This window comes from Salvelinus sp. IW2-2015, linkage group LG26 (genome assembly GCF_002910315.2).
Source record: "Salvelinus sp. IW2-2015 linkage group LG26, ASM291031v2, whole genome shotgun sequence".
NCBI classification, from domain to species: Eukaryota; Metazoa; Chordata; class Actinopteri; order Salmoniformes; family Salmonidae; genus Salvelinus; species Salvelinus sp. IW2-2015.
In genome coordinates this window covers 40,066,335-40,091,480 of record NC_036866.1, presented here as the reverse complement: position 1 = coordinate 40,091,480, position 25,146 = coordinate 40,066,335, and the positions used below count along the sequence as shown (strand labels likewise).

General features: G+C 41.5%; 1 protein-coding gene across 1 annotated transcript in view; it reads left to right on the top strand.

The window, feature by feature from the left end:
- The window catches only part of LOC111952225 (homeodomain-interacting protein kinase 3), a 49,287-nt gene that overhangs the window by 2,206 nt on the left and 21,935 nt on the right, over positions 1 to 25,146 (top strand). Inside the window, exon 2 of the mRNA XM_070435029.1 lies at positions 6,267 to 7,207. Within this exon, the coding sequence (XP_070291130.1) occupies positions 6,267 to 7,207 (941 nt within the window). The remainder of the gene's footprint in view (positions 1 to 6,266; positions 7,208 to 25,146) is intronic.

Genomic DNA, 25,146 nt, shown 5'->3' with positions numbered 1-25,146 from the left:
CCTTGAAACGAAAACAAGAGCCACTTTTTTTGCGAAACTGGCAGTTGTTGACTACGCTGTGGACGAAGACTGGTTTCATTTAATGGTGTAATACGTGAGTTATTTGGAGTTTAAAATGTGTGAGATGGTGGGTTTATCGAAAGCCTCGTTGTCCAGGAGAACAAGATGGCAGCATTGCAGGCAGACTGAGCATGGTGTGGGTACTTGTTAAACTCGTTAGCATGTTCAGAGAAGCCCTGCTAACTGTATTCTGTCACTAACTACTGTTAATAAAGATAGCTAACGTTTATGTATGCTAACGTTAAAATTATCAAGCCATTTGTGCGAATTTCAATGCATTTCGTAACTAGTAAATAGCTAGCTTGTTAGTTTTACTCATAGTTTGACTTCAATGCCTAACGTAGACGTTGGCTAGCTAACGTTAGCAAATCTGTCAAACTAGTTAACTAGTTGCTAGCCAATAGTTAATGTTAGCAAAACGTTTGTTCGTCAGCATGGGTTGCCTTTTTGATTCGTCCATTGGTTTGTATGTACATTGTATGTACATTTTAATTATCTGATTTTGGGTGATTTAATTATTGCCTACCAACTAGCTGGCTAGCCAACGTCATGGAATGGCTAACGTTAACTAACTACATTTCGTGGAATAGCAACAGTAACGTTACTGCACTGAGTAGTAATCCACTCGGGGGGTAACGAGAAGTCCCAGTCATGTCCTTCCTCTTGTTGTGACATAACGTTAACTGACAAGATGAACGCTTACATTCACCAGCCATCTAACTTATAATAACAATGTTTTATCCCTCAGACATATAGCTAGTTAAAACATTAACTACCTAGCTAACTATGTAACTTACATACTATTGGATTTCTGCCTTGGCACTACTAACGTTAGCTACTTATTTGAAATTACTTAAAGCTACGTTGTCAACAGGTGCCTTATCAACCACCCATACCCCTCCTCAGTTTGCACCCCCACCCATTTGTTGATTACTTACACAGAAAGGTCAGTCACTAGTGATTTGACTTAGTTACTAGTGGCCTCTTACAGCAGGCAGCCTTTACAATCCTGAAATGGTGAGGAGTGTAATTCAACACTAGACCAGGGTCTCCTACCAACGATGGGGAATCAAGCTACTGCGTGTATGGACAGAAGGCATTGCAGCTGACTCTGTTTTTGTACTTAGCTAGTGTGATAACTAGTAAGTGTTGGACAAGGTTTATGTAAATAATTATAAAGAATTAAGACTTGCTGTTCTGATTTATATCACCACAGGGTACCCCTGAGTGTGAAGTGAACCTTTCATTGGGTAATCAGTTTATTTTATTTTGCGCTGTTCCTTTTTGTAGGATGACATCATTTCAGTTCATGTGTGATGCAACTAGCAATCTGCTTTTTGTTATCTGTTTGTTTTTCCAATTTAAATTAGGAACTGAAGTAGGGATGGGCATTTCATATTATGTTACTATTCATATTAATTTTTGGGGATTTTCTGATAGTCAGTAGCTATTTTATTTTGTATTTTGACAATCGAGCAATCAGAATGATGTTTGTCAGGGGTCTCCAACCATTTCCAACATGAGAGCTACTTAAAAAAATGTTTTACTTACTGTGAGCTACTCATTTTTAGTCATTTTCTCCTTTCAAATAGGCACATTCTTTTCTCCTATTCTCCCTAGCAATTCTTCCCCGGGTCCTTAGTGTACAAGAAAAAGTGCACTCTGTTTTCTGTCAATATACCTGATAAAATAGTGGCTAATAAACAACTCTATATTGTGTTTTGATATTTTCCAAAATTATATTTTTCCTTGTAGAATATTTTTTCAGTAAAAATTACAATTTAACTAGGGAAATCAAGAACAAATTCTTATTTACAATGGTGGCCTAGGAACAGTAGGTTAACTGCCTTGTTCAGGGGCAGAACAACAGATTTTTTTTCGGGGATTCGATCTAGCAACCTTTCGGTTACTGGCCCAACGCTCTTAACCACTAGGCTATCTGCCGCCCCTCTTAAAGGAACAACAAAATGTGATGTTCTGAGTCCTTGTCGATGTGTAAATCACAGAAGATCTGGAATCAGTTAAATTGCACCTCTGGCCCTTTTTACGTTGCAGATCTAGCGAGGGAAGAATGTGCTGTCTATTCTGCTGGTCAAGTGACAGTTCTCAACTGCTGCTGTTCATTTCATGGCAACGTTTGCAAATAACAAATAATAGATACACTTATTCATGATATACTTCTGCCAGGTAAGCCTTCTTTGCAGTTAACATTTAATTGAAGGTTTTGGGGCAAGTATTTTTGTCGGTGGAACATGTGAAAATTGCATGTACTTTCAGCGAGCTACTGGTAGTGCGCAATTAACCTGTTGGAGACCGCTGATGTAAATGCTAGACAGCGGGCATGCTGCTTTTCTCCGGTAGTTTGGCTAAAAGCAATACAGAATGAAAAGTCAGATTTTCACCATAATAACTGATTCTGTAACAAAAGTTTTTGGGGTGAGTGTTTTGCATTCATCTGTCAGGTATTGTGAAAACTGTTAGGTGAGTGCCTGTAATTGCTTTTTGAAGTGGGGGGGAAATGGCATACTAATGTCAGGGCAACCTGGGGGGCTAAATGCGCAGCAGTAGCTCAATGCACCATTATTAAAAACTGCGTTTTAAAAGTTGTTTTTACTCAATTAAGACTTTCAAATGTCATGGGGTATACTTGTTGGTAAAAATGTCAAGGATAATTTAATTTAGACAAAAGCCTTTCAATTGTTAAAATAGGCCATCTATATATACAGTACCAGTCAAAAGTTTGGACACCTACTCATTCCAGGGTTTTTCTTTATTTTTACTATTTTCTGCATTGTAGAATGATAGTGAAGACATCAAAATTATGAAATAACACATGGAATCATGTAGTAAACAAAAAACTGTTAAACAAATCAAAATATTTTATATTCTTCAAAGTAGCCATCCTTTGTCGTAATGAAAGCTTTGCACACTCTTGGCATTCTTTCAACCAGCTTCACCTGGAATGCTTTTCCAACAGTCTTGATGGAGTTCCCACATATGCAGAGCACTTTCTGGCTGCATTTCCTTCACTTTGCAGTCCAACTCATGCCAAACCATCTCAATTGGGTTGAGGTCGGGTGATTGTGGACGCCAGGTCATCTGATGCAGCACTCCATCACTCTCCTTGGTCAAATAGCCCTTACACATCCTGGGTCATTGTCCTGTTGAACACATGATACTCCTGCTAAGCGCAAACCAGATGGGATGGCGTATCGCTGCAGAATGCTGTGGTAGCCATGCTGGTTAAGTGTGCCTTGAATTCTATATAAAACACAGACAGTGTCACCAGCAAAGCACCATCACGCCACCTCCATGCTTCACGGTGGGAACCACACATGCAAAGATCATCTGTTCACCTACTCTGCGTCTCACAAAGACACAGCGATTGGAACCAAAAATCTCAAATTTGGAATACTTTGAAGAATCTCATATGAAATATATTTTGATTTGTTTAAGAATTTTTTGGTTACTACATGATTCGATATGTTTTGATGTCTTCACTATTCTACAATGCAGAAAATAGTAAAATTAAAGAGAACCCTTGAATGAGTAGGTGTGTGTGTGTGTGTGTATATATATATATATATATATATATATATATATATATATATATATATATATATATATATATATAATATGAACTCCGTTGCCCAGCTATTAAAACACAGGCGGCTATTTGAGACTCGGGGCTTAATTATTTGTAGTTTAACGGTAATTGAATACTAACGTCTGTTCGGATATTCGATTAACCATGCCCCTCCCTAAACTAAATCCATTTCAATACGAAAGACACACCCTTTCGTCTGTCTGAACGTGGCATACAGTGCCTTCAGAAAGTATTCATACCCCTTATTCCACATTTTGTTGTAGCCTGAATTCAAGATTGTTTAATAACCCATGACAAAGTGAAAACAACATGATTTTTAAAACTGTATTGAAAATTAAATGTAGAAATATCTCAATTGCATAAGTATTCACACCCCTGAATCAATACTTTGTAGAAGCACCTTTTACGATGATTACAGCTTTGTGTCGTCTTGGGTATGTCTGTCAGCTTTGCACATCTGGATTTGGTGATTTCTCTCCCATTCTTCATTGCAGATTTTCTCAAGCTCTATTAAATTAGTTCAGGAGTAGCTGTGGACAGTGATTTTTCAAATGGCATTCAAGTCTGTCCTTTGGCTGGGCCACTCAAGGAGTTTTACGTTCTTGTTCTGGAGCCATTCCAGCGTTTCTTTGGCTGTATGCTTGGGGTCATTGTCCATTTGGAATGTAATTCTTTGCCCCAGTCTAAGGTCGTTTGCTCTCTGAAGCAGGTTCTCATGAAGGATTTGCCAGTATTTGTCTCTCTACTCATTGTTCCCTTAAGCTGTACCAGTCCCTGCTGCTGACAAGCATCCACATAGCATGATGCTGCCAGCTTCATGGTAGGGATGGTGTTAGACGGATGATGAGCTGTGCCTGGTTTTCTCTAGACATAGTGCTTTGCATTCAGGCCAAAGAGTTAAATTTTTGTCTCCTCCGACCACAGAATCTTTGTGCCTTTTTGCAAACTGAAGGTGTGCTGTCGTGTTTTTTTCTCTCAGGAGTGGCTTCTTCTGGCCTCTCCCATAAATCTCAGATTGTTGAAGTGCTGTAGAGACTGGAGAACATGCCAGAAGGACTACAATCTCAGCCAAGGAACTCTGTAGTTCTGTCAGAGTGGTCATTGGGTTATTGGTCACCTCCTTGACCAATGTCCTTCATGCCCGGTTACTCAGTTTGGTCAGACAGCTCTAGGCAGAGTCGGGGTAGTTTTGCATTTTTTTCAATTTCCCAATGATGAAGACCACTATTATTGAAAACACTCAATTTATGGACAGGTCTTTGCACTTCATGGCATAGTTTCTGCTCTGACATGCACGGTCAACTGTGGGAACTTATAGAGAGGTGTTTCGTAAATCAAACAATTGATTTGGCCACAAGTGGACTACAAGTTGTAGAGACATCTCAAGGATGATCAAAAGAAATTGGATGCACCTGAGCTCAATTTGGAGCATCATAGTAAAGGGGTATGAATAGTTATGTAAATTAGATCTTTATTTAATAAATTGGCTAACAATTAAAAAAAAAAATGTATTTTACTTTGTCATTATGGGGTATTGTGTGTAGATGGGTGACGGGGGAAAAATTATTTAAACTATTTTGAATTCAGGCTGGAACACAACAAAATGTGGAATAAGTCAAGGGGTATGAATACTTTCTGAAGGCACTGTATTTGTGCCCATGGTGTAACTATTGCCCTGTCAGCATAAAACCTTTCCATACTGTTTGAAGCAAACACTCACTCTGATAGAATCTGCAGCACAGCTAAAACGTTCATGTTTCCAAACTTTGATGATCTAACAAGTGCTGGTACTCCAGAGACTATATTGACAAGATGAGACATTTTAAAAGGTAATGCTGAAAGGTTAGCTTTTGACAGGCTGGCAGGTTGGCTGTCTGTTTGCTTGTGGTCTAAAGTGTCACACAGTTTGCTGTTTGAATAAAGCCCCCCCCCCCCCATCTACTGTAGTTCCCTTTTTTGCTTGCTCTGCTTTTCCTGCCTGAGGGAGACAGACACAGCATAGCTCACCCACAGAGGGATGGGATTCCCCCCTCATTACATTGATATGGTTTTAGTTTTTTGCTGAATGTGCTCCGGTCGAGCTTGCTATGGAGAACCGATGGAAATTCTGGAAACCACATGCTATCTGATCTAACTGAAATGTCTAATTGCCTCCTCCATAGCAATTTTTGTTGGAAGTTGTGTTGAGATGGCCTAACAATCAGCCACGTAACAACAACGTGGCTGGCTAAGTTTTATTATACAGCGTGAAAAATGTATTTTGGATAGTTATTGCCTGCAAAACCAGAGCTGGGGTAATTGTTGTAAACTAATCTTTCCCATTCCTTCTCTCTTACAGGTATGGCCTCAAAAATGTTGGTGTACCCACCACATCTTTATCAAACACAAACGAGTGCCTTTTGCAGTGTGAAGAAACAGAGTTGAGCTCAACAGCTGTTTTTTTTTTTTGATGATTGGAGCCTGTCGACCTATATAATTGGAATACATTTTGGCATTGCCCAGCCTACCAATATCCTCCATTTAAGACAAACTTCAACATCTTGTAGACCCCTGAGTGGGCAGGACATATCTTTGCAGGCCGCTGCATCCCTAAAAGTAGTACACAGTGAGTTGCTCCAAAAAACACCTCGGACCCAGGACCAGGGTCCCCCCTGTCAAGGCAACTGTCCAGAGAAGCCGGAACAGCAGTGGAGCTACAGGGGCAGTCAGACTGGGTAGAGGGGACTGTGGCCAGAGAAGCAGCAGTGAAGGAGGTGAGGAGATAGAGAGCGGGGGAGGTTTGAACTTGTTGAAAAGCCCCCTGCAATGTGGGCTGAAACGTCAGGGTGAGCACCCGGAGAACAGTGGGAAAGCCATGCAGATAGTGGAGGACGTTTCCATGATACCTGCCATGTTGCAAACTAACATAGGGAACACGGTGGGGGGAGTGCCCCGTAAACAGAATGGGGGAGGGACTGGGGCTCGCAATGTGGTCGGGGATGGGGACTACCAGTTGGTGCAGCACGAGGTCTTGTGCTCCATGAAGAACACTTACGAGGTGTTGGAGTTCCTGGGGCGCGGCACCTTCGGACAGGTGGTGAAGTGTTGGAAGCGGGGCACAGGAGAGGTCGTGGCAATCAAGATCCTAAAGAACCACCCATCGTATGCGCGACAGGGCCAGATAGAGGTGGGCATCCTTGCCCGTCTGAGTGGCGAGAACGCAGATCAGCATAACCTGGTGCGGGCCTTTGAGTGCTTCCAGCACCGCAGCCACACCTGCCTGGTGTTTGAGATGCTTGAGCAGAACCTCTATGACTTCCTCAAGCAGAACAAGTTCAGCCCGCTGCCGCTGAAGGTGATCCGGCCGGTCTTACAGCAGGTGGCCACTGCGCTGAAGAAGCTCAAGAGCCTGGGCCTGATCCACGCTGATCTGAAGCCGGAGAACATCATGCTGGTGGACCCGGTGCGACAACCTTACCGGGTGAAAGTGATCGACTTTGGCTCGGCCAGCCACGTGTCCAAAGCTGTGTGTTCCACGTACCTGCAGTCACGCTACTACAGGTAGGTTGGGCCTGCCCTTTTACGTCACAATAATACAGTTTAGTACTGTGACCTGACTACATGAATAGAGTGTTGTTCATGCCTTTATATGAAATATTTTAAAAGTTGGGATGACAAATCAGCACAACTCCAGTTAGGTTACCAATTAAGCGCTGACCAGTTCAAGATACAGGGGTAGCATTTCACAAGGGTTAGTCTATTGTCCAGAGCTTTATGCATTTAGGCCATTATGTAATATGAACAAAGGGCCCTGTAATAACCTGCAGATTTTTCAGAGGGAGCTTGACGGCATGCAAACGCTTTCCCTGCACTGCCTCTGTTAACCATCAGATGGTTACGCCCAAATGGGCCTACATTACGTAACCTGTTGAAGGAACAGAAGTGTTTACATGAACAAGAATGCCTTTAATGTTTTACATGTTTCCGGATGAGACACATGGAAAATTCTCAATGTCTAATCCTTGTGGCCACTACCATATATAGGCCTATGCTTCCAATTTATCAAGTATGTGAAATGTTGAAACAGTGTTACGTAACATACCTCCGTGACCCGCTTCGGTGTTATGGTGCTTCTCAGAAATGGTCCTGGTCTATGAAGAGCTTAGAGGGCCAGTTTATTCTCATGGCTTGGCTGCATATAGCCAGAGAGGTCAGTAGGCGGGGTGAAGAATGTTGCGTGTAAACGCACATTTAGAGACCGGAGAAAGGCATTTGGACGTTCCTCTGTTTTAGAGTGCACGTGTGTGTGCAGCACACGGCACCAAGGTATTTTTATTTTCTTTCTATCTGCATCTTGGTATTGGGAACAGCAGTTCTCATGTTCAGCCAGCCATGGAGCATGTGTCGGAGGCTGACATGAGGTTCACAACAGCTAAGGCTGGTCGCCTGCCTTATGAACTGTACACAGTGAACAATTGGCTTCTCTTGGATTAATATTTCCATTTCATTGTGATAACTGTAGTTTATCTATGTGTAGACATGCCAGTATGTCCAGTGAACTCAACCTACGCAGACAGCAGTATGTGAACACCCCTGCAGTTGCACACCTGCTAAACCTCCCCCTACGCTGCTCATGTAGGTGTTGGACTTATCTACTTTCTTGATGTTGATTATGTAATGTTTCAGTGAGGGTACGGAACCCATGTGTGACTTTGTTGCACTCAGGTTATCAGTCAAATAGATATAAGGAGGAACTGAGTGCATAAACTGAAGGTTGAAACCGAGTGTTTCATAAGAGGGATATTACTTCATTCATAGTGCTTCACATTTTGGAGGTGACTAAAGCTATACTTTTTTACTTCTCAACTAGGCCCGGAATGCAGCTCTCAACTATTACTGCTGGATTAAATCAGAAATGTGTTCAAATTACAATGCATAGACTGCTGCCTGTGACATGTAGTTTAGGCCTTATCGTTTTATAGCAGTGGTCACCAAACTTTTCTGAGTCCAGGTCACTGAGTCAAAATGTAAGCTGTGATCTACCATTCACATTTTTTAAATAATATGATTTAAACATAAGCCTATGCAACATTAACCAATTAAAAACAGCTCTGTAGCAATGAGGTTTGTGCAGTAGGCTATAGGCCCAATATATTATCACAGCTGTGCTTGAATTGCCCTGCCAATGTTGTTCTTGTCAGACTATTTCAACATCTTTGGTATACACTAGTAATAGATAATTTGTTGTGTTACTTGTGGCACAGCTGAGTGAGCATAATATATACATTTTTGTTACTGAACTGATGGCCTGCATCTGATGGTCAGTCTGAGGGGATGGAGGGAGAAGCCGTGAGGCTGCCTCTCACCAGACACCGTCCCCTCCGCTCTCCCTCCTTCCGCTGAGAAAATGGGACACAGTCTTCCAGCTGGCGAAACTTAACTCGCACTGCATTATTTCTGCCTCCGAGATCAGAGAAAGTGCAATATTCCTTGATATTTAATAAGACACAAGCCACGGAAACTTAACGAAAACATTTTGCAATACTCATTCATTGCAGCTGGTTGTAGCATGAGTGGAAGTAGGGAAAACACACATTTCATGGCTTTATAAAAGTGTTGAACAAAGTGTTGACAGGGCCGAATAACAACTTACACATGAACTTACTCATAAAAAAAGCAGCTCTTTGTTGTAATCATTGAGTCTCTATTATCGGAATGGCCAATTAATTAGGGCCGATTTCAAGTTTTCATAACAATCGGAAATCGGTAATTTTGGACGCCTATTTATATATATATATTTTTACACCTTTGTTTAACTAGGCAAGTCAGTTAATAACACATTCTTATTTTCAATGACAGCCTAGGAACGGTGGGTTAACTGCCTTGTTCAGGGGCAGAACGACAGATTTTTACCTTGTCAGCTCAGGGATTCAATCTTGCAACATTACGGTTAACTAGTCCAACCACCTCTAACCACCTGCCTTACGAGGTGGCTGCCTGTTATGCGAATGCAGTAAGAAGCCAAGGTAAGTTGCTAGCTAGCATTAAACTTATCTTATAAAAAACAATCAATCAATCATAATCACTAGTTATAACTACACATGGTTGATGATATTACTAGTTTATCTAGCGTGTCCTGTGTTGCATATAATCGATGCAGTGCGCATTCGCGAAAAGGACTGTCGTTGCTCCAATGTGTACCTAACCATAAACATCAATGCCTTTCTTAAAATCAATACACAGAAGTATATATTTTTAAACCTGCATATTTAGCTAAAAGAAATCCAGGTTAGCAGGCAATATTAACCAGGTGAAATTGTCACTTCTCTTGCGTTCATTGCACGCAGGTATATGCAACACTTTGGGCCGCCTGGCTCATTGCGAACTAATTTGCCAGCATTTTACGTAATTATGACATAAGGTTGAAGGTTGTACAACGTAACAGGAATATTTAGACTTATGGATGCCACCCGTTAGATAAAATACAGAACGGTTCCGTATTTCACTGAAAGAATAAATGTTTTGTTTTCGAGACCTAACGCTCGTATTTCTGTGTGTTATTATGTTATAATTAAGTCTATGATTTGATAGAGCAGTCTGACTGAGCGATGGTGGGCACCAGCAGGCTCGTAAGCATTCATTCAAACAGCTCTTTCGTGCGTTTTGCCAGCAGCTCTGCTGTTTATGAATTTAAGCCTATCAACTCCCGAGATTAGGCTGTTGTAACCGATGTGAAATGGCTAGCTAGTTAGCGGGGTGCGCGCTAATAGCGTTTCAAACGTAGTAGTTGTTCCCCTTGCTCTGCATGGGTAACGCTGCTTCGAGGGTGGCTGTTGTCGATATGTTCCTGGTTCGAGCCCAGGTAGGAGCGAGAAGAGGGACGGAAGCTATACTGTTACACTGGCAATACTAAAGTGCCTATAAGACAATCCAATAGTCAACGGTATATGAAATACAAATGGTATAGAGAGAAATAGTCCTATTATTCCTATAATAACTACAACCTAAAACTTCTTACCTGGGAATATTGAAGACTCATGTTAAAAGGAACCACCAGCTTTCATATGTTCTGAGCAAGGAACTTAAACGTTAGCTTTCTTACATGGCACATATTGCACTTTTACTTTCTTCTCCAACACTTTGTTTTTGCATTATTTAAACCAAATTGAACATGTTTCATTATTTATTTGAGGCTAAATTGATTTTATTGATGTATTATATTAAGTTAAAATAAGTGTTCATTCAGTATTGTTGTAATTGTCATTATTACAAATACATTTTAGAAATCGGCCGATTTAATTGGTATCGGCTTTTTGGCCTCCAATAATCGGTATCAGTATCGGCGTTGAAAAATCATAATCGGTTGACCTCTAGTCTCTATAGTCGTGGTTTTGAAATCTCACATCAGCTTTGCTGTGCGTTCAAGGCTTTTTACAGTCTATGGCATGAGGTAACTGAACTCAGATCACTGTCTGCAATCTGATTGGAGAGCGGTAGGCCTGTAAGGGGACTTAATTTGCTCTCCGGGCCTGCCAGGTAGGTGGAGTTCGACCTTCAAACACAAATGGCTCAAAATGGGAACACTTTTCCTTCCCGGCACTAGGGCTGCTGAATCAAGTGCACCTATCGCCAACAGCGCTGTGTTTTTTATTAATTAAAAAAAAATATATATATATTGCTGAAATGTTTGGTGATTGACTAGGAATGCCTTGGAGACTACTGGTTGGTGTTTTTTTATCGGAACATGTAAAGTGAGTTTTCCGAGGTACCGCACTGTGCCTTTAAAAGCTCTCGTTTAGTTTTTTCAAAGTCACTATGATGCCTTTTGCCTCTACTCTCATTTGTACCTGCTGTTTGCAGTCTTCTTCACTTTGCCTCCCATAAAAGTGACCTATATATGTACCTGCATGTTTCAAATGGTAACCTCTTTTCTGACATCAGTTATGCAAATCCATGGACTGCAGGAAAACCCTGGTCTTGAGGGCTTGGTGAAATACCCTTAAAACCTCTACAGGATCAGTGTCCCTATACTGGGACGGTTGTTTCCTAATATGCAGTAATGTGACTAGAAAACGTTGTATACAACAGTCAACTTTCTGGGACATAGACATATCTTATATGGGCAGGTAGCTTAATTTCTTGTTAAAACATCAGACAGAAACAATAAATGAGGACGGTTGCTAAATGTTATGTGCGCAGACCTTTTAGATTAAAGTAATTGCGCATATGCGTAGGTGTGTCTTTGCCTATGGTTTTGGGCTATGCCATTAACCCATGCCTCCGTTTTTCTTATTGTCAATGTGGCCAGTAATACACACTGTTATTGATTGACCATGGTGAAGAGCAGCCTTTATGCATAGTCAGGCTCGTATGCTGGGTTGTCATGACGAAGCACACCTGAGGGGCTTACACAGTAATTTGTTTTTAGAAAGGCATCAATCCGACGTACGGTCAGACTGCTCCGAACTCTAATTCACATAGACAGTGCATTCGGAAAGTATTCAGACCCCTACTTTTTCCACATTTTGTTACGCTACAGACCTATTCTAAAATGGATAAATAGTTTAATTTTCCACTCATCAATCGACACACTACCCTATATAATGACAAAGCAATAACATTTATTTTTTTGCACATTTATTTAAAATAAAAAACTGATCACATTTACATAAGTATTCAGACCTTATACTCAGTACTTTGTTGAAGCACCTTTTAGCAGCGATTACAGCCTCAAGTCTTCTTGGGTATGACGCTACAAACTTGGCACACCTGTAATTGGGGAGTTTGTCCCATGCTTCTCTGCAGATCCTCTCAAGCTCTGTCTGATTTGGATGGGGAGAGTCGCTGCACAGCTGTTTTCAGGTCTCTCCAGAGATGTTCATGTCCGGGCTCTGGCTGGGCCACTCAAGGACATTCAGAGACTTGTTCCGAAGCCATTCTTGCGTTGTCTTGGCTGTGTGTTTTAGGGTCGTTGTCCTGTTGGAAGGTGAACATTCACCTAGTCTGAGGTCCTGAGCGGTCTGGAATGGGTTTTCATCAAGAATCTCTCTGTACTTTGCTCTATTCATCTTTCCCTCGATCCTGACTAGTCTCCCAGTCCCTGAAAAAACATCCCCACAGCATGATGCGTCACCGTAGAGATGGTACCAGGCTTCCTCCAGATGTGACGCTTGGCATTCAGGCCTAAGTATTCCATCTTGGTTTCATCAGACCAGAGAATCTTGTTTCTTATGYTCTGAGAGTTCTTTTAGGTGCCTTTTGGCAAACTCCAAGTGGGCTGCTGTGCCTTTAACTMAGTGGCRTRTMTCTGGCCACTCTACCATAAAGYRCTGATWTGTGTGTAGATTGAGGATTTTTTATTTAATACATTTTAGAATAAGGCTGTATAATGTAACAAAGTGGAAAAAGTCAAGGCGTCTGAATGCTTTCCGAGCGCACTATGAGAGACTGCATTTAATTATACCGCATCTGGTAGATGTGTGGTAGCTATACTGAATAAAATATAAATGCKACTATTTCAAAGATTTTGCTGAGTAATCGGTCAATTTTAAATAAATTCATTAGGCCCTAATCTATGGATTTCACAGGACTCAGCAGGGGCGCAGCCATGGGTGGGCCTGGGAGGGCATAGGCCCACACACTTGGGAGCCAGTCAATTTTCCCCCAATTTTTCCCCTCTGGTGGACATTCCTGCAGCCAGKATGCTAATTGCACGTTCCCTCAACTTGAGACATCTGTGTCATTGTGTTGTGACACAACTGCACATTTTAGTGGCCTTTTATTGTCCCCAGCACAAGGTGCATCTGTGTAATGCACTTTAATTAGCTTCTTGGTATGCCGCACCGGTCAGGTGGACGGATTATGTTGACAAATGATAAAGTGCTTGCTAACAAGGATGTAAACTAATTTGTGTGCAGTTGAGAGAGCTACATTTTCTTTGTGCATTTGGAACATTTCTGAGATCTTTTTTTTCAGCTTATGAAACATTGGACCAGCACTTTACATGTTGCGTTTTTATATTTTTGTTCAGTGTAGTTTGCACTTACCTTGAGTTCTCTCTTCAACTATGGGTTGAGGTTGTTGTTACAGTTTGGCTGAGGAGAGTGTAAGAGACGCTGAGCATGATACACTGCTGCTAGAAATAGGCCTAGCCTTTGGGTGTTGGACAGTGCAGTCTGACTGCTACAGATGGTAAGCTGCTGGCATGGACCACAGTAAAACATGCCAGAAGTAAATCCTCGAGGGTCACACTCTTCTGGCTGATCTCAGATCAGTTTATAGATTAAATTATACTTTCTGAATATTCTAGGATAACTTTATAAAAACATTTTGGGGGGGGGTTCGTTCTCTTAAAAGTAGAATAATGTGCCTGTCACCTGGCCGCCTCCTTTGAGGAATTTGACCGCTGGGTGTGTTTTCATTGCCCTGTTTTTCAGGTTTGGATGTTATTTGGGCATGTGTGCTCTTGATTCCAGCCCACATGTAGTGAAAGTTTGAGTGTGGTATTCTTATGAGAAAATGAAGTTGAACCTATTGAGATGGGAGAAAACAGATACAATTGCATAAATATGGATACCATTCCTAATTTAGGCCTAATCAGGAGCACTGGTAACAAGTTCATCCTTTTAGAACAAACTAAACATTTTAAAATACTTCTTATGGTTGTACTTGGCGGTATACTGTTTATGCTGTATACAATGGTATTTGGAAAAAGCCACAGGGTGGTTTTTCAATACGGTCAGAAATGTTTATTGGAAGTTTTTTTTTTTTCACGACTTTTGAATATTTGTAGCTACTTTTTAAGTTTACTTGCAGTCAGCTTGTGCAATACGTTAGGAGAGGAAGCAGATCGCGTTCTTCATTTCACCTGTCACATTATGAAGTCTACTGTAGTTCCCCAGGACAGTTTAGCCAGTCACGTGTTTGTTTGTAAATGGGAGACGGCGGGAGCTGATGAGTCCAAGCGTTCTGTATCTATCAGCTAGTCTGTGATATGAGGTGATAAAGTTACACTTGTATGCAATTCACTACTGAGTGTTTGCTATCATATCTTATAATGGCTTACTGCTATAAGTCAAAGAGCTCTGGATGAGTAGTCTGTACAGATACCATTTTTTTTCTACCCCTAGTGTTGTTGTTTTTTCTCCGTTCTTTTCCACTCTGCTCCGTGTACACACGCTGCTTTTCCTTCAGAAAAGCGTGCATCACAACTTTGTTCATTTGCACAATTTATCTCATTCACTTTTGCTTGTAAATGTCCACACTCACAGAAAATGACATTTGGTAGCTATTAGCTATGCTTAACTTTGAGCTCGAGTTGCCTGTCTTTGCGATTTTGTTTACGTTCGTTTTCGCACGTTAGCATTTGGTTAACGATTTCGCTATTAGTTTGTGCAAATTGTCTTAGCATTTTGTTAATTGAGGCCCAATGGGCTTTTCTTACGTTTTAGCACTATAGTTTTGGCAAGTCGGTTAGGACATCTACTTTGTGCGTGACTCAAGTAATTTTCCAACAATTGTTTACAGACAGATTATTTCACTTATAATTCACTGTATCACAATTCCAGTGGGTCAGAAGTTTACATATACTAAGTTGACTGTGTCTTTTAAACCGCTTGGAAAATTCCAGAAAATATCATGGCTTTAGAAGCTTCTGATAGGCTAATTGACGTCAATTGGAGGTGTCCCTGTGTGTGTATTTCAAGGCCTACCTTCAAACTCAGTGCCTCTGCTTTACATCCTAACTGACCTAAAACAGGGAATTTTTAATAGGATTAAATGTCAGGAATTGTGAAACTGAGTTCAAATGTATTTGGCTAAGGTGTATGTAAACTTCTGACTTCAACTGTATAAACCTAATGTTCCTACTGTATTGTAATCTGTAAATATGACATTGTGAAGTGACTCCAGTAATGTAGGCTTATTAATTGTTAGGTTAGTCAGTTAATCATTCTCTTGTGGGAAATATGTTTTTTTAATTTTGTGGTTAAGATATGGGTTAAGTGTAGTTAAAAAGTTTATTTTTATTTTTTATTATTATTATTTTTTTTTTTACTCTCTGATGTTTAGCCTCCTCTAGCTGTAGTTGGGCAGTGTTCCCCCTCAGGTTCTTATCCCAGAATAAATGGAGCACTGTGCTCTTTTGAATAATTCAACCACCAGCTCCGGTGTGTGTGTGTGTTTTTTAGGTTTTTTGGACAAGAGAGGTCTGGAGTTACACAGCCAAAGAGTTTGCCTTCATGCAAGGTTTCAAGGCAACAGGCTATAACCGGGGTTTAGTGTACTTTCTCTGAGCGCTAGGCTATTTTTGGTCAGTAGTTTTTTGTGGTTTAGCCTTGCCCTGAGGTTGGACTTTCCCTGTACCGCCCCAGGGCTGTCAAATGCAGGGTTTGCGGTGTCCATGCTGTTATTTTTGCGCTAATTATCATTAGCAGTGAGCCCTTCATTTTTTGCTTTTAAAGACACATTTCTCCTTCTCCGCTCCTGACTGCATGTGCTGGTTCTGCAGGGAGGGGGACGTTGCCTAGGCTACTGAAGACTTGTTTGCCGCAACAGCTTGCATGTTTTAGCAAGGAGCAACAAAGTTTCATCACGTTGTGGAGTCCATGTTACAGCAGAAACTGACTCAACCGCACGAATGCCCAGCCGTCACGTCTCCAGTCAGCTGTTCGTTCCATGGTTATGGGGGATATTTTATTTACTGTCTTCAGCCATAACCGTCGGTTATACTGTAATTGTACCAGCCCTACTTGGAGTACTACCACAAGTGGCATCACTGCTCAGCCACTCTTTTTGTTGTTGTTTGACAACGACAAGACTCTGTCAAATGTTAGCGATGGAGGTAAACCGGTTTTCATCAGTGTTTTACAGTTTGTCAGCTCCTAGATCAAATCTTGATAACGACTATCTGGAATAAAATGCTTCTCACACTGTATTGTGAACTACATTTTCTCCCTTCCACTTCCATGACTTTTGGATTTTGTAACAGTTAGGCTAGCACCACTAAAACACAGCCAGGTAATTACAGACCGTTAGAACAGAGCTGAAACGCCAAGAAAGCCTTGATGCCCAAATGTGCCTAATTGGTTTAGTCTTGATGCACTTTTTTTTTACAGAAATGCAATGGTTATTTGGATCAGTCTAAAACTTTGCACATACACTGCTGCCATCTAGTGGCCAAAATCTAAATTGCGCCTGGGCTGGAATAATACACTATGGCCTTTCTCCTGCATTTCAAAGATGATGGTACAAAAAAATATAACACTTTTTTCCCTTATTTTCTTTTTACCAGATCTAATGTGTTATATTCTCCTATATTCATTTCACATTTCCACAAACTTCAAAGTGTTTCCTTTCAAATGGTATCAAAAATATGCATATCCTTGCTTCATGTCCTGAGCTACAGGCAGTTATATTTTGGTATGTAATTTTAAGCAAATATTGAAAAAAAGGTGCGGATTCTTAAGATGTAGATCGTGTGTGCTTTCCACATAACCAGCTTATCTTGTGCCAGCTCAGGGGAGAACCTTACTTTTATGGCTGACTGTTGCCTTTGAAGGAAGGAATACTGCTTCAGTCTTGTCGTCTAGCCGGTTACGTTGTTGGTCGTCATATTTAGTTTAGACTTGTAGAATGTTACTGTGCCATTTTCTTTTTTGTTGTTGATATGACACGGATCTCTGTGTACACAACCAGGTCAATGTATTTCCTACGTCATGCTTATTGATCTAGTGCTGATAACTGGGATATAGGCCTATTAGTGCTCCGCAGTTGTCTTTCTAATTCTATTTGCTAGGAAAATATCCAACAATATGTTTTTTCTTGCGCGGAGTCCGATGTTAAGCTTTGAATAGGAGGCGCTGGTCTTATTGCCTAGTATGCTATAGGGTAGGGATATGGGTTTTGTACTTTTTTTTAAATTTAAAAGCCATAAACTTCCTGGAACAACACGTTCAGGGCCTTTTCTCTTTGGGTACATGCCTTGTGAAATGCTTGCATGCAAGCCTAGACAGGATCAGTCTGTGGGTGCAATACAAGCTGCTTGACGTTAACCAGAGCTATTTGCCTTTGCCACAGTAAAATGAATTACTCCCTCCCTCAACATTATGCAACATCACTGTTTTTCTTCCTCTTCGCTTTGGTTCATAAAGCACATTTTTCATGTCTGCTCTGTCGTATGGCAGACTTGAATGGCCTTAACATGCATATACCTGCTGTTATGTTTTAGGTTGGACCCCATTCCATAGAGCCAGGAATGGCTCACAATGTGTTTGAACACTACCTCCTTAAACTCTGAACATTCTGTACCGAGCGTTAGTAAACTTTAGAAATTAGAAAAGTTTAGGCAAAACAAATTTCACTTGCCCAGGTGCCTGCTAAAAGTGTCTTTTTGATTTCAATAGACATTCCCTGGTTCTCTCCACCCAAGGCTATTTTGTCCATATTAAAAGTGCCCTCTTAAACTTAAGGGCAAACTGCAGTTTTCATCACAAGGTGTTGGACATGATCTAATCCATGACCTGCGTAGTTGTATTTGATCTGATCCCATGTCAACAGATCACAGAACTGTGGTGTAACAAGCCTCCTCGGATGTCTTAACCATGGGCTTAGTCTCCTCTGACCAGAGGCCAGTCTCTCGATGAGGTCTGGCAATTGACTTGACTCTTGGTGTATAGAAATGCCTGCAGGGAATGAGGGAAGTTTAAATTACGCATTGGCTTTGATTAAGCTGTAAAGACCGATCTGAAGATTTACACCAAAAAGTGTAGAGAAGCTAGCTGTGTATCCTACTAATAGTTACCAGCATAGTAGTGCATCTCATCTTGGTATGGAGCTCTCTATGCAATTGTTCTACTTTGTGATTTGTCTCGGTAAGCATGCTGGCCCTCATGGGGCMGCAGGTAGCGTAGTGGTTAAGAGCGTTGGGCCAGTAGCCGAAAGGACACTGGTTTGAATCCCCGAGCCGACTAGGTGAAAAATGTGTTTTATATGCCCTTGAGCAGGGCACAACCTCAATTTGCTCCTGTATGCTCTGGATAAGAGCATCTGCTTAATGACTAAAATGTAATGATATTGTTGCTCTGTGTTTGATTGCTTTACCCTGTCCATATCACAGTGTCTGGGTTAGGGTTGGGCGACTTACTATCTTGTCTAGCTGTTTAAAAAAAAAAAAAAAAATGCCTATATTCGCTCGCTCGCTCTCCATTTGATAGGCTAGGAATATGACTGAAGGCTACGCTTCATTGGTTTATGCATGGCTGTCCCCCGATTTTAAAAATAAATAAAATAATATGTAAGAGTTTCATCTGTTATTTGAATAGCCTAAAAATGCACAATGCTTACAGAAAGTATTCACACCCCTTGACTTTTTCCCACATTTTGTTGTGTTACAAGGTGGGATTAAAAATGATTTAATTGTCATTGTTTGTCAAAGATCTACACAAAATACTTGTCTTTAGCGTTTTAAAAGGCTTGGCCTACAAACTACTATGACCCCTCTGGAAAGATGACTCTCATTAACACGATGGTGTCCTCTGTTTTGCCTGTAAGACCCCCACAAGCGTTTTGTGACTCGTCTGAAGTCGGTACAGCCGATCTGCCAACTTCTGTCTGTAGCGTCCGAACAGTTTGGGATACACACTAATATGAACTGTCTGTGGAAAGGTGAGACTCATTTTTAAAAAATATATTTTTGGGGATCCGCACAAAGGAAATATCTGCAATTTTCCACCAGTGGTGTGTTTCCACCAAACTGACTTGTTGCGGATAAATAACAGTGCATTCAATATACTTTTTCGCTTAAGTTTTCGTTCACCAAATAAAAATCCAATGTTCAATGTGTTTCCATGGATTTTAAACTCTACCGATTTTAGTTTTGTCTCAATTGTGCCTACTCTGGTCTTAACCAACAGCTGGCAGATAGTGCTGGTAGGCTCTGTGGATAGGGTAGTCTACGTCAGGGATCATCAACTAGATTCACCCTTCGGAATTTAGTTTTTATATTTTTCTTGAGCAGATGGTCAAGGGGCCGGAACAGAATTTGACTAAAACCTAATAATTTCAAACCTTGCTTACATTTTGTATACGATAATATATATATACACTGCTCAAAAAAATAAAGGGAACACTTAAACAACACAATGTAACTCCAAGTCAATCACACTTCTGTGAAATCAAACTGTCCACTTAGGAAGCAACATTGATTGACAATAAATTTCACATGCTGTTGTGCAAATGGAATAGACAACAGGTGGAAGTTATAGGCAATTAGCAAGACACCCCCAATACAGGAGTGGTTCTGCAGGTGGTGACCACAGACCACTTCTCAGTTCCTATGCTTCCTGGCTGATGTTTGGTCATTTTGAATGCTGGCGGTGCTTTCACTCTAGTGGTAGCATGAGACGGAGTCTACAACCCACACAAGTGGCTCAGGTAGTGCAGCTCATCCAGGATGGCACATCAATGCGAGCTGTGGCAAGAAGGTTTGCTGTCTGTCAGCGTAGTGTCCAGAGCATGGAGGCGCTACCAGGAGACAGCCAGTACATCAGGAGACGTGGAGGAGGCCGTAGGAGGGCACAAACCCAGCAGCAGGACCGCTACCTCCGCCTTTGTGCAAGGAGGAGCAGGTGGAGCACTGCCAGAGCCCTGCAAAATGACCTCCAGCAGGCCACAAATGTGCATGTGTCTGCTCACACGGTCAGAAACAGACTCCATGAGGGTGGTATGAGGGCCCGACGTCCACAGGTGGGGGTTGTGCTTACAGCCCAACACCGTGCAGGACGTTTGGCATTTGCCAGAGAACACCAAGATTGGCAAATTCGCCACTGGCGCCCTGTGCTCTTCACAGATGAAAGCAGGTTCACACTGAGCACATGAGCACATGTGACAGACGTGACAGAGTTCTGGAGACGCCGTGGAGAACGTTCTGCTGCCTGCAACATCCTCCAGCATGACCGGTTTGGCGGTGGGTCAGTCATGGTGTGGGGTGCATTTCTTTGGGGGGCCGCACAGCCCTCCATGTGCTGGCCAGAGGTAGCCTGACTGCCATTAGGTTCCCGAGATGAGATCCTCAGACCCCTTGTGAGACCATATGCTGGTGCGGTTGGCCCTGGTTCCTCCTAATGCAAAACAATGCTAGACCTCATGTGGCTGGAGTGTGTCAGCAGTTCCTGCAAGAGGAAGGCATTGATGCTATGGACTGGCCCGCCCGTTCCCCAGACCTGAATCAATTGAGCACATCTGGGACATCATGCTCGCTCCATCCACCAACGCCACGTTGCACCACAGACTGTCCAGGAGTTGGCGGATGCTTTAGTCCAGGTCTGGGAGGAGATCCCTCAGGAGACCATCCGCCACCTCATCAGGAGCATGCCCAGGCGTTGTAGGGAGGTCATACAGGCACGTGGAGGCCACACACACTACTGAGCCTCATTTTGACTTTTTTAAGGACATTACATCAAAGTTGGATCACCTGTAGTGTGGTTTTCCACTTTAATTTTGAGTGACTCCAAATCCAGACCTCCATGGGTTGATAACATTTGATTTACATTGATCATTTTTGTGTGATTTTGTTGTCCGCACATTCAACTATGTTAAAGAAAAAGTATTTAATAAGAATATTTCATTCATTCAGATCTAGGATGTGTATTTTTGTGTTCCTTTATTTTTTGAGCAGTTATATATATATATATATATTTTATATATATATATATATATATATATATATATATATATTAGTTGAAGTCGGAAGTTTACATACTCCTTAGCCAAATACATTTAAACCCAGTTTTTCACAATTCCTGACATTTAATCCAGTGGGTCAGAAGTTTACATACACTCAATTAGTATTTGGTAACATTGCCTTTAAATTGTTTAACTTGGGTCAAATGTCTTATTCACACAATAAGTTGGGTGAATTTTGTCCCATTCCTCCTGACAGAGCTCGCACACAGTTCTGCCCACAAATTTTATATATGGTTGAGGTCAGGGCTTTGTGATGGCCACTCCAATACCTTGACTTTGTTATCCTTAAGCCATTTTGCCACAACTTTGGAAGTATGCTTGGGGTCATTGTCCATTTGGAAGACCCATTTGCGACCAAGCTTTAACTTCCTGACTGACGTCTTGAGATGTTGCTTCAATATATCCACATAATTTTCCTACATCATGATGCCATCTATTTTTGTGAAGTTCACCAGTCCCTCCTGCAGCAAAGCACCCCCACAACATGATGATGCCACCCCCGTGCTTCACGGTTGGGATGGTGTTCTTCGGCTTGCAAGCCCACCCTTTTTCCTCCAAACATAACAATGGTCATTATGGCCAAACAGTTCTATTTTTGTTTCATCAGACCAGAGGACATTTCTCCAAAAACTACGATCTTTGTCACCATTTGCAGTTGCAAACCGTAGTCTGGCTTTTTTATGGCGGTTTTGTAGCAGTGCCTTCTTCCTTGCTTAGCGGCCTTTCAGGTTATGTCGATATAGGACTTGTTTTACTGTGGATATAGATATTTTTGTACCACTGTCCTCCAGCATCTTCACAAGGTCCTTTGCTGTTGTTCTGGGATTGATTTACACTTTTCGCACATAAGTACGTTAATCTCTAAGAGACAGAATGCGTCTCCTTCCTGATCGGTATGATGGCTGCGTGGTCCCATGGTGTTTATACTTGCGTGCTATTGTTTGTTCAGATGAACGTGGTACCTTCAGGCGTTTGGAAATTGCTCCCAAGGATGAACCAGACTTGTGGAGGTATACAATTTTTTTCCTGAGGTCTTGGCTGATTTCTTTTGATTTTTCCCATGATGTCAAGCAAAGAGGCACTGAGTTTGAAGGTAGGCCTTGAAATACATACGCAGGTACTCCTCCAATTGACTCAAATTATGTCAATTAGCCTATCGGAAGCTTCTAAAGCTGTGACATAATTTTCTGGAATTTTCCAAGCTGTTTAAAGGCACAGGTAATTTAGTAAATGTAAACTTCTGACCCACTGGAATGTGATACAGTGAGTTATAAGTGAAATAATCTGTCTGTAAACAATTGTTGGAAAAATTACTTGTCATGCACAAAGTAGATGTCTTAAACGACTTGCCAAAATTATAGTTTGTTAACACGAAATTTGTGGAGTGGTTGAAAAATGAGTTTGAATGACTCCAACCTAAGTGTATGTAAACTTCCGACTTCAACTGTACATCTCTGTGTGGGAATACTTTGGAACAGATTTCCAAAATATTAAAATCACCTGTAGTTGATTTGCTGGTGTTTTTAGTCTTATTTCCAACTTGAGCAAAAATGTATTTGCTCCAAACTTTGGGGACCAAATAAAACCACCCGTGGGCTGCAAGTTGGGGAAACCTTGGTCAACATGATAAAATTATTATGCGTAAGTGCAAGAATGTATGTATTTGTCAAACGGGAGTCGAGCATTGATCATAATGTCACCAGAATAAAACCAACATTTACTGGAAAGGAGCATCAAGCGCATACCGTGCACATTCACCACCCTGTGAAGTTCATCACTTATTTAATCTGTAGCCTAATAAACTGCATGGTTTCCCCGAGTCGTAGTAGAAGGACCGTACGCCATGTCATCATTTGACTCCAAGTTTACTTCCATATCATGTTTATTACATTAATATTTGCGCCTAACACGGAACCCAAACCGGCTGCTCGCGTGCGCCATCGTGCATACATGTATTTTGTCCCCCCACACCAAACGCGTTCACGACACGCAGGTTAAAATATCCAAACAAACTCTGAACCAATTACATTAATTTGGGGACAGGTCGAAAAGCATTAAACATTTATGGCAATTTAGCTAGCTAGCTTGCACTTGCTAGCTAAGTTGTCCTATTTAGCTAGCAAATTTGTCCTATTTAGTTAGCTTGCTGTTACTAGCTAATTTGTCCTGGGATATAAACAAGAGTTATTTTACCTGAAATGCACAAGGTCCTCTACTCCGACAATGAATCCACACAACGGTCAACCGAATCGCTTCTAGTCATCTCTCCTCCTAGGCTTTTTCTTCTCTTGACTTTATATTGCGATGGGCAACTTTCATAAATTAGGTGCATTACCCCACTGACCGTGTTCGTCTTTCAGTCACCCACGTGGGTATAACCAATGAGGTGGCACGTGGGAACCTGCTTCTATAAACCAATGAGGAGATGGGAGAGGCAGGACTTGCACCGCGATCTGCGTCACAAATAGAACTGACTTCTATTTTAGCCCTTGGCAATGCAGACGCTCGTTGGTGCAATAATTGAATAATATAGATTTCAAAATTTATTTTGCAACCGAGCGAGCGGTATAGTCAGCCTGTAAAGGCTTTTCCACTGCCATTTCTTGCATAATGAATTTTACAAAGATCCCACCATGTCAAATTAACAAATTACAGTATCTTTCGGCATTTATTAAATTGTACTTCCTGTTTCCATCACAGCTGTCGTTTATTTTATATACGTTATGACTTTACTGTGGATGGAAACAACATTGTTATTGACCATGTATTTTCAGTGGATTCAATGGCAGTTCTTACTTTTGCCACAAGGGGTATTGTGCCGATTTAAAGACATTTAAAAAATAATAATGTGCTTTTGGCATGTGTGCACATTCCAAAAGTACCTTCAGCGCCAGTGCTGCTTCACAGGCACTATTCATGGTGCAAAAGTACATGTGCATGCATACCCAAAGCTCTTGCTAGCAAATTCAATAGGGTCTGGCTCCAGCAGATAGTCTTCTCAGTCCTTCTCAGGACACAGACAAGCTCAGACGGGTCTAATGGTGCCGGAGAGGATGGTGCGTTACCGCCACCAACAGTTGGTGTGTGCGTRGCACACTGATGCCCTGCAACAAAGCTACTGACTCGTGCGATACACGCGACCAACAAACGTCTACCGTTTGCACGCACACATACTATCTAAAAAATACAATTTTGAGGTTCGCAGACCAGGCGGCGTCAGCATGCATCATCTGCAGCTGGATGCTTCTCAGCAAATTGGCAGTTCTTGACTGTTAGCAGTCTCTTACTGGCAGTAAGAATTGGCGATTTCCAGAATTGTTTGACTTTCATCAATTTTACATTTCTGTTTAACATACGAAACATTGACAAATACCATTATGTAAGGTAAAATAGAAATCCAGACCGGTCTGTGCATCAATACTGATGTGTATAGTAAAATGCAGTTTACTGCCCAGCCCTACCACTGTTTTACAATCTAATTTTAAGTCAAAGATTGAAGCTTCCATGGTTATCCAATCCCACAGTAGAGAGAAGGTCGTGTGGTCTGATCAGCCAGGGCTGCTGTTTTGATCAGAGAAACATGCCCTTGGCAGTACACATCATTAAAGTAGAAATGGTCAGGAACACAATGGCCTGTGGCTGCTTGATGAAGACCTGTTTCTTAATTGGCACATTAAAGGAGGGTCATCTGGCCATGTCTGGGCTGATGCTGCTGATGAGTCCCTAATAAAGTCAGTCAATGTCCTGTGTCGACAGAC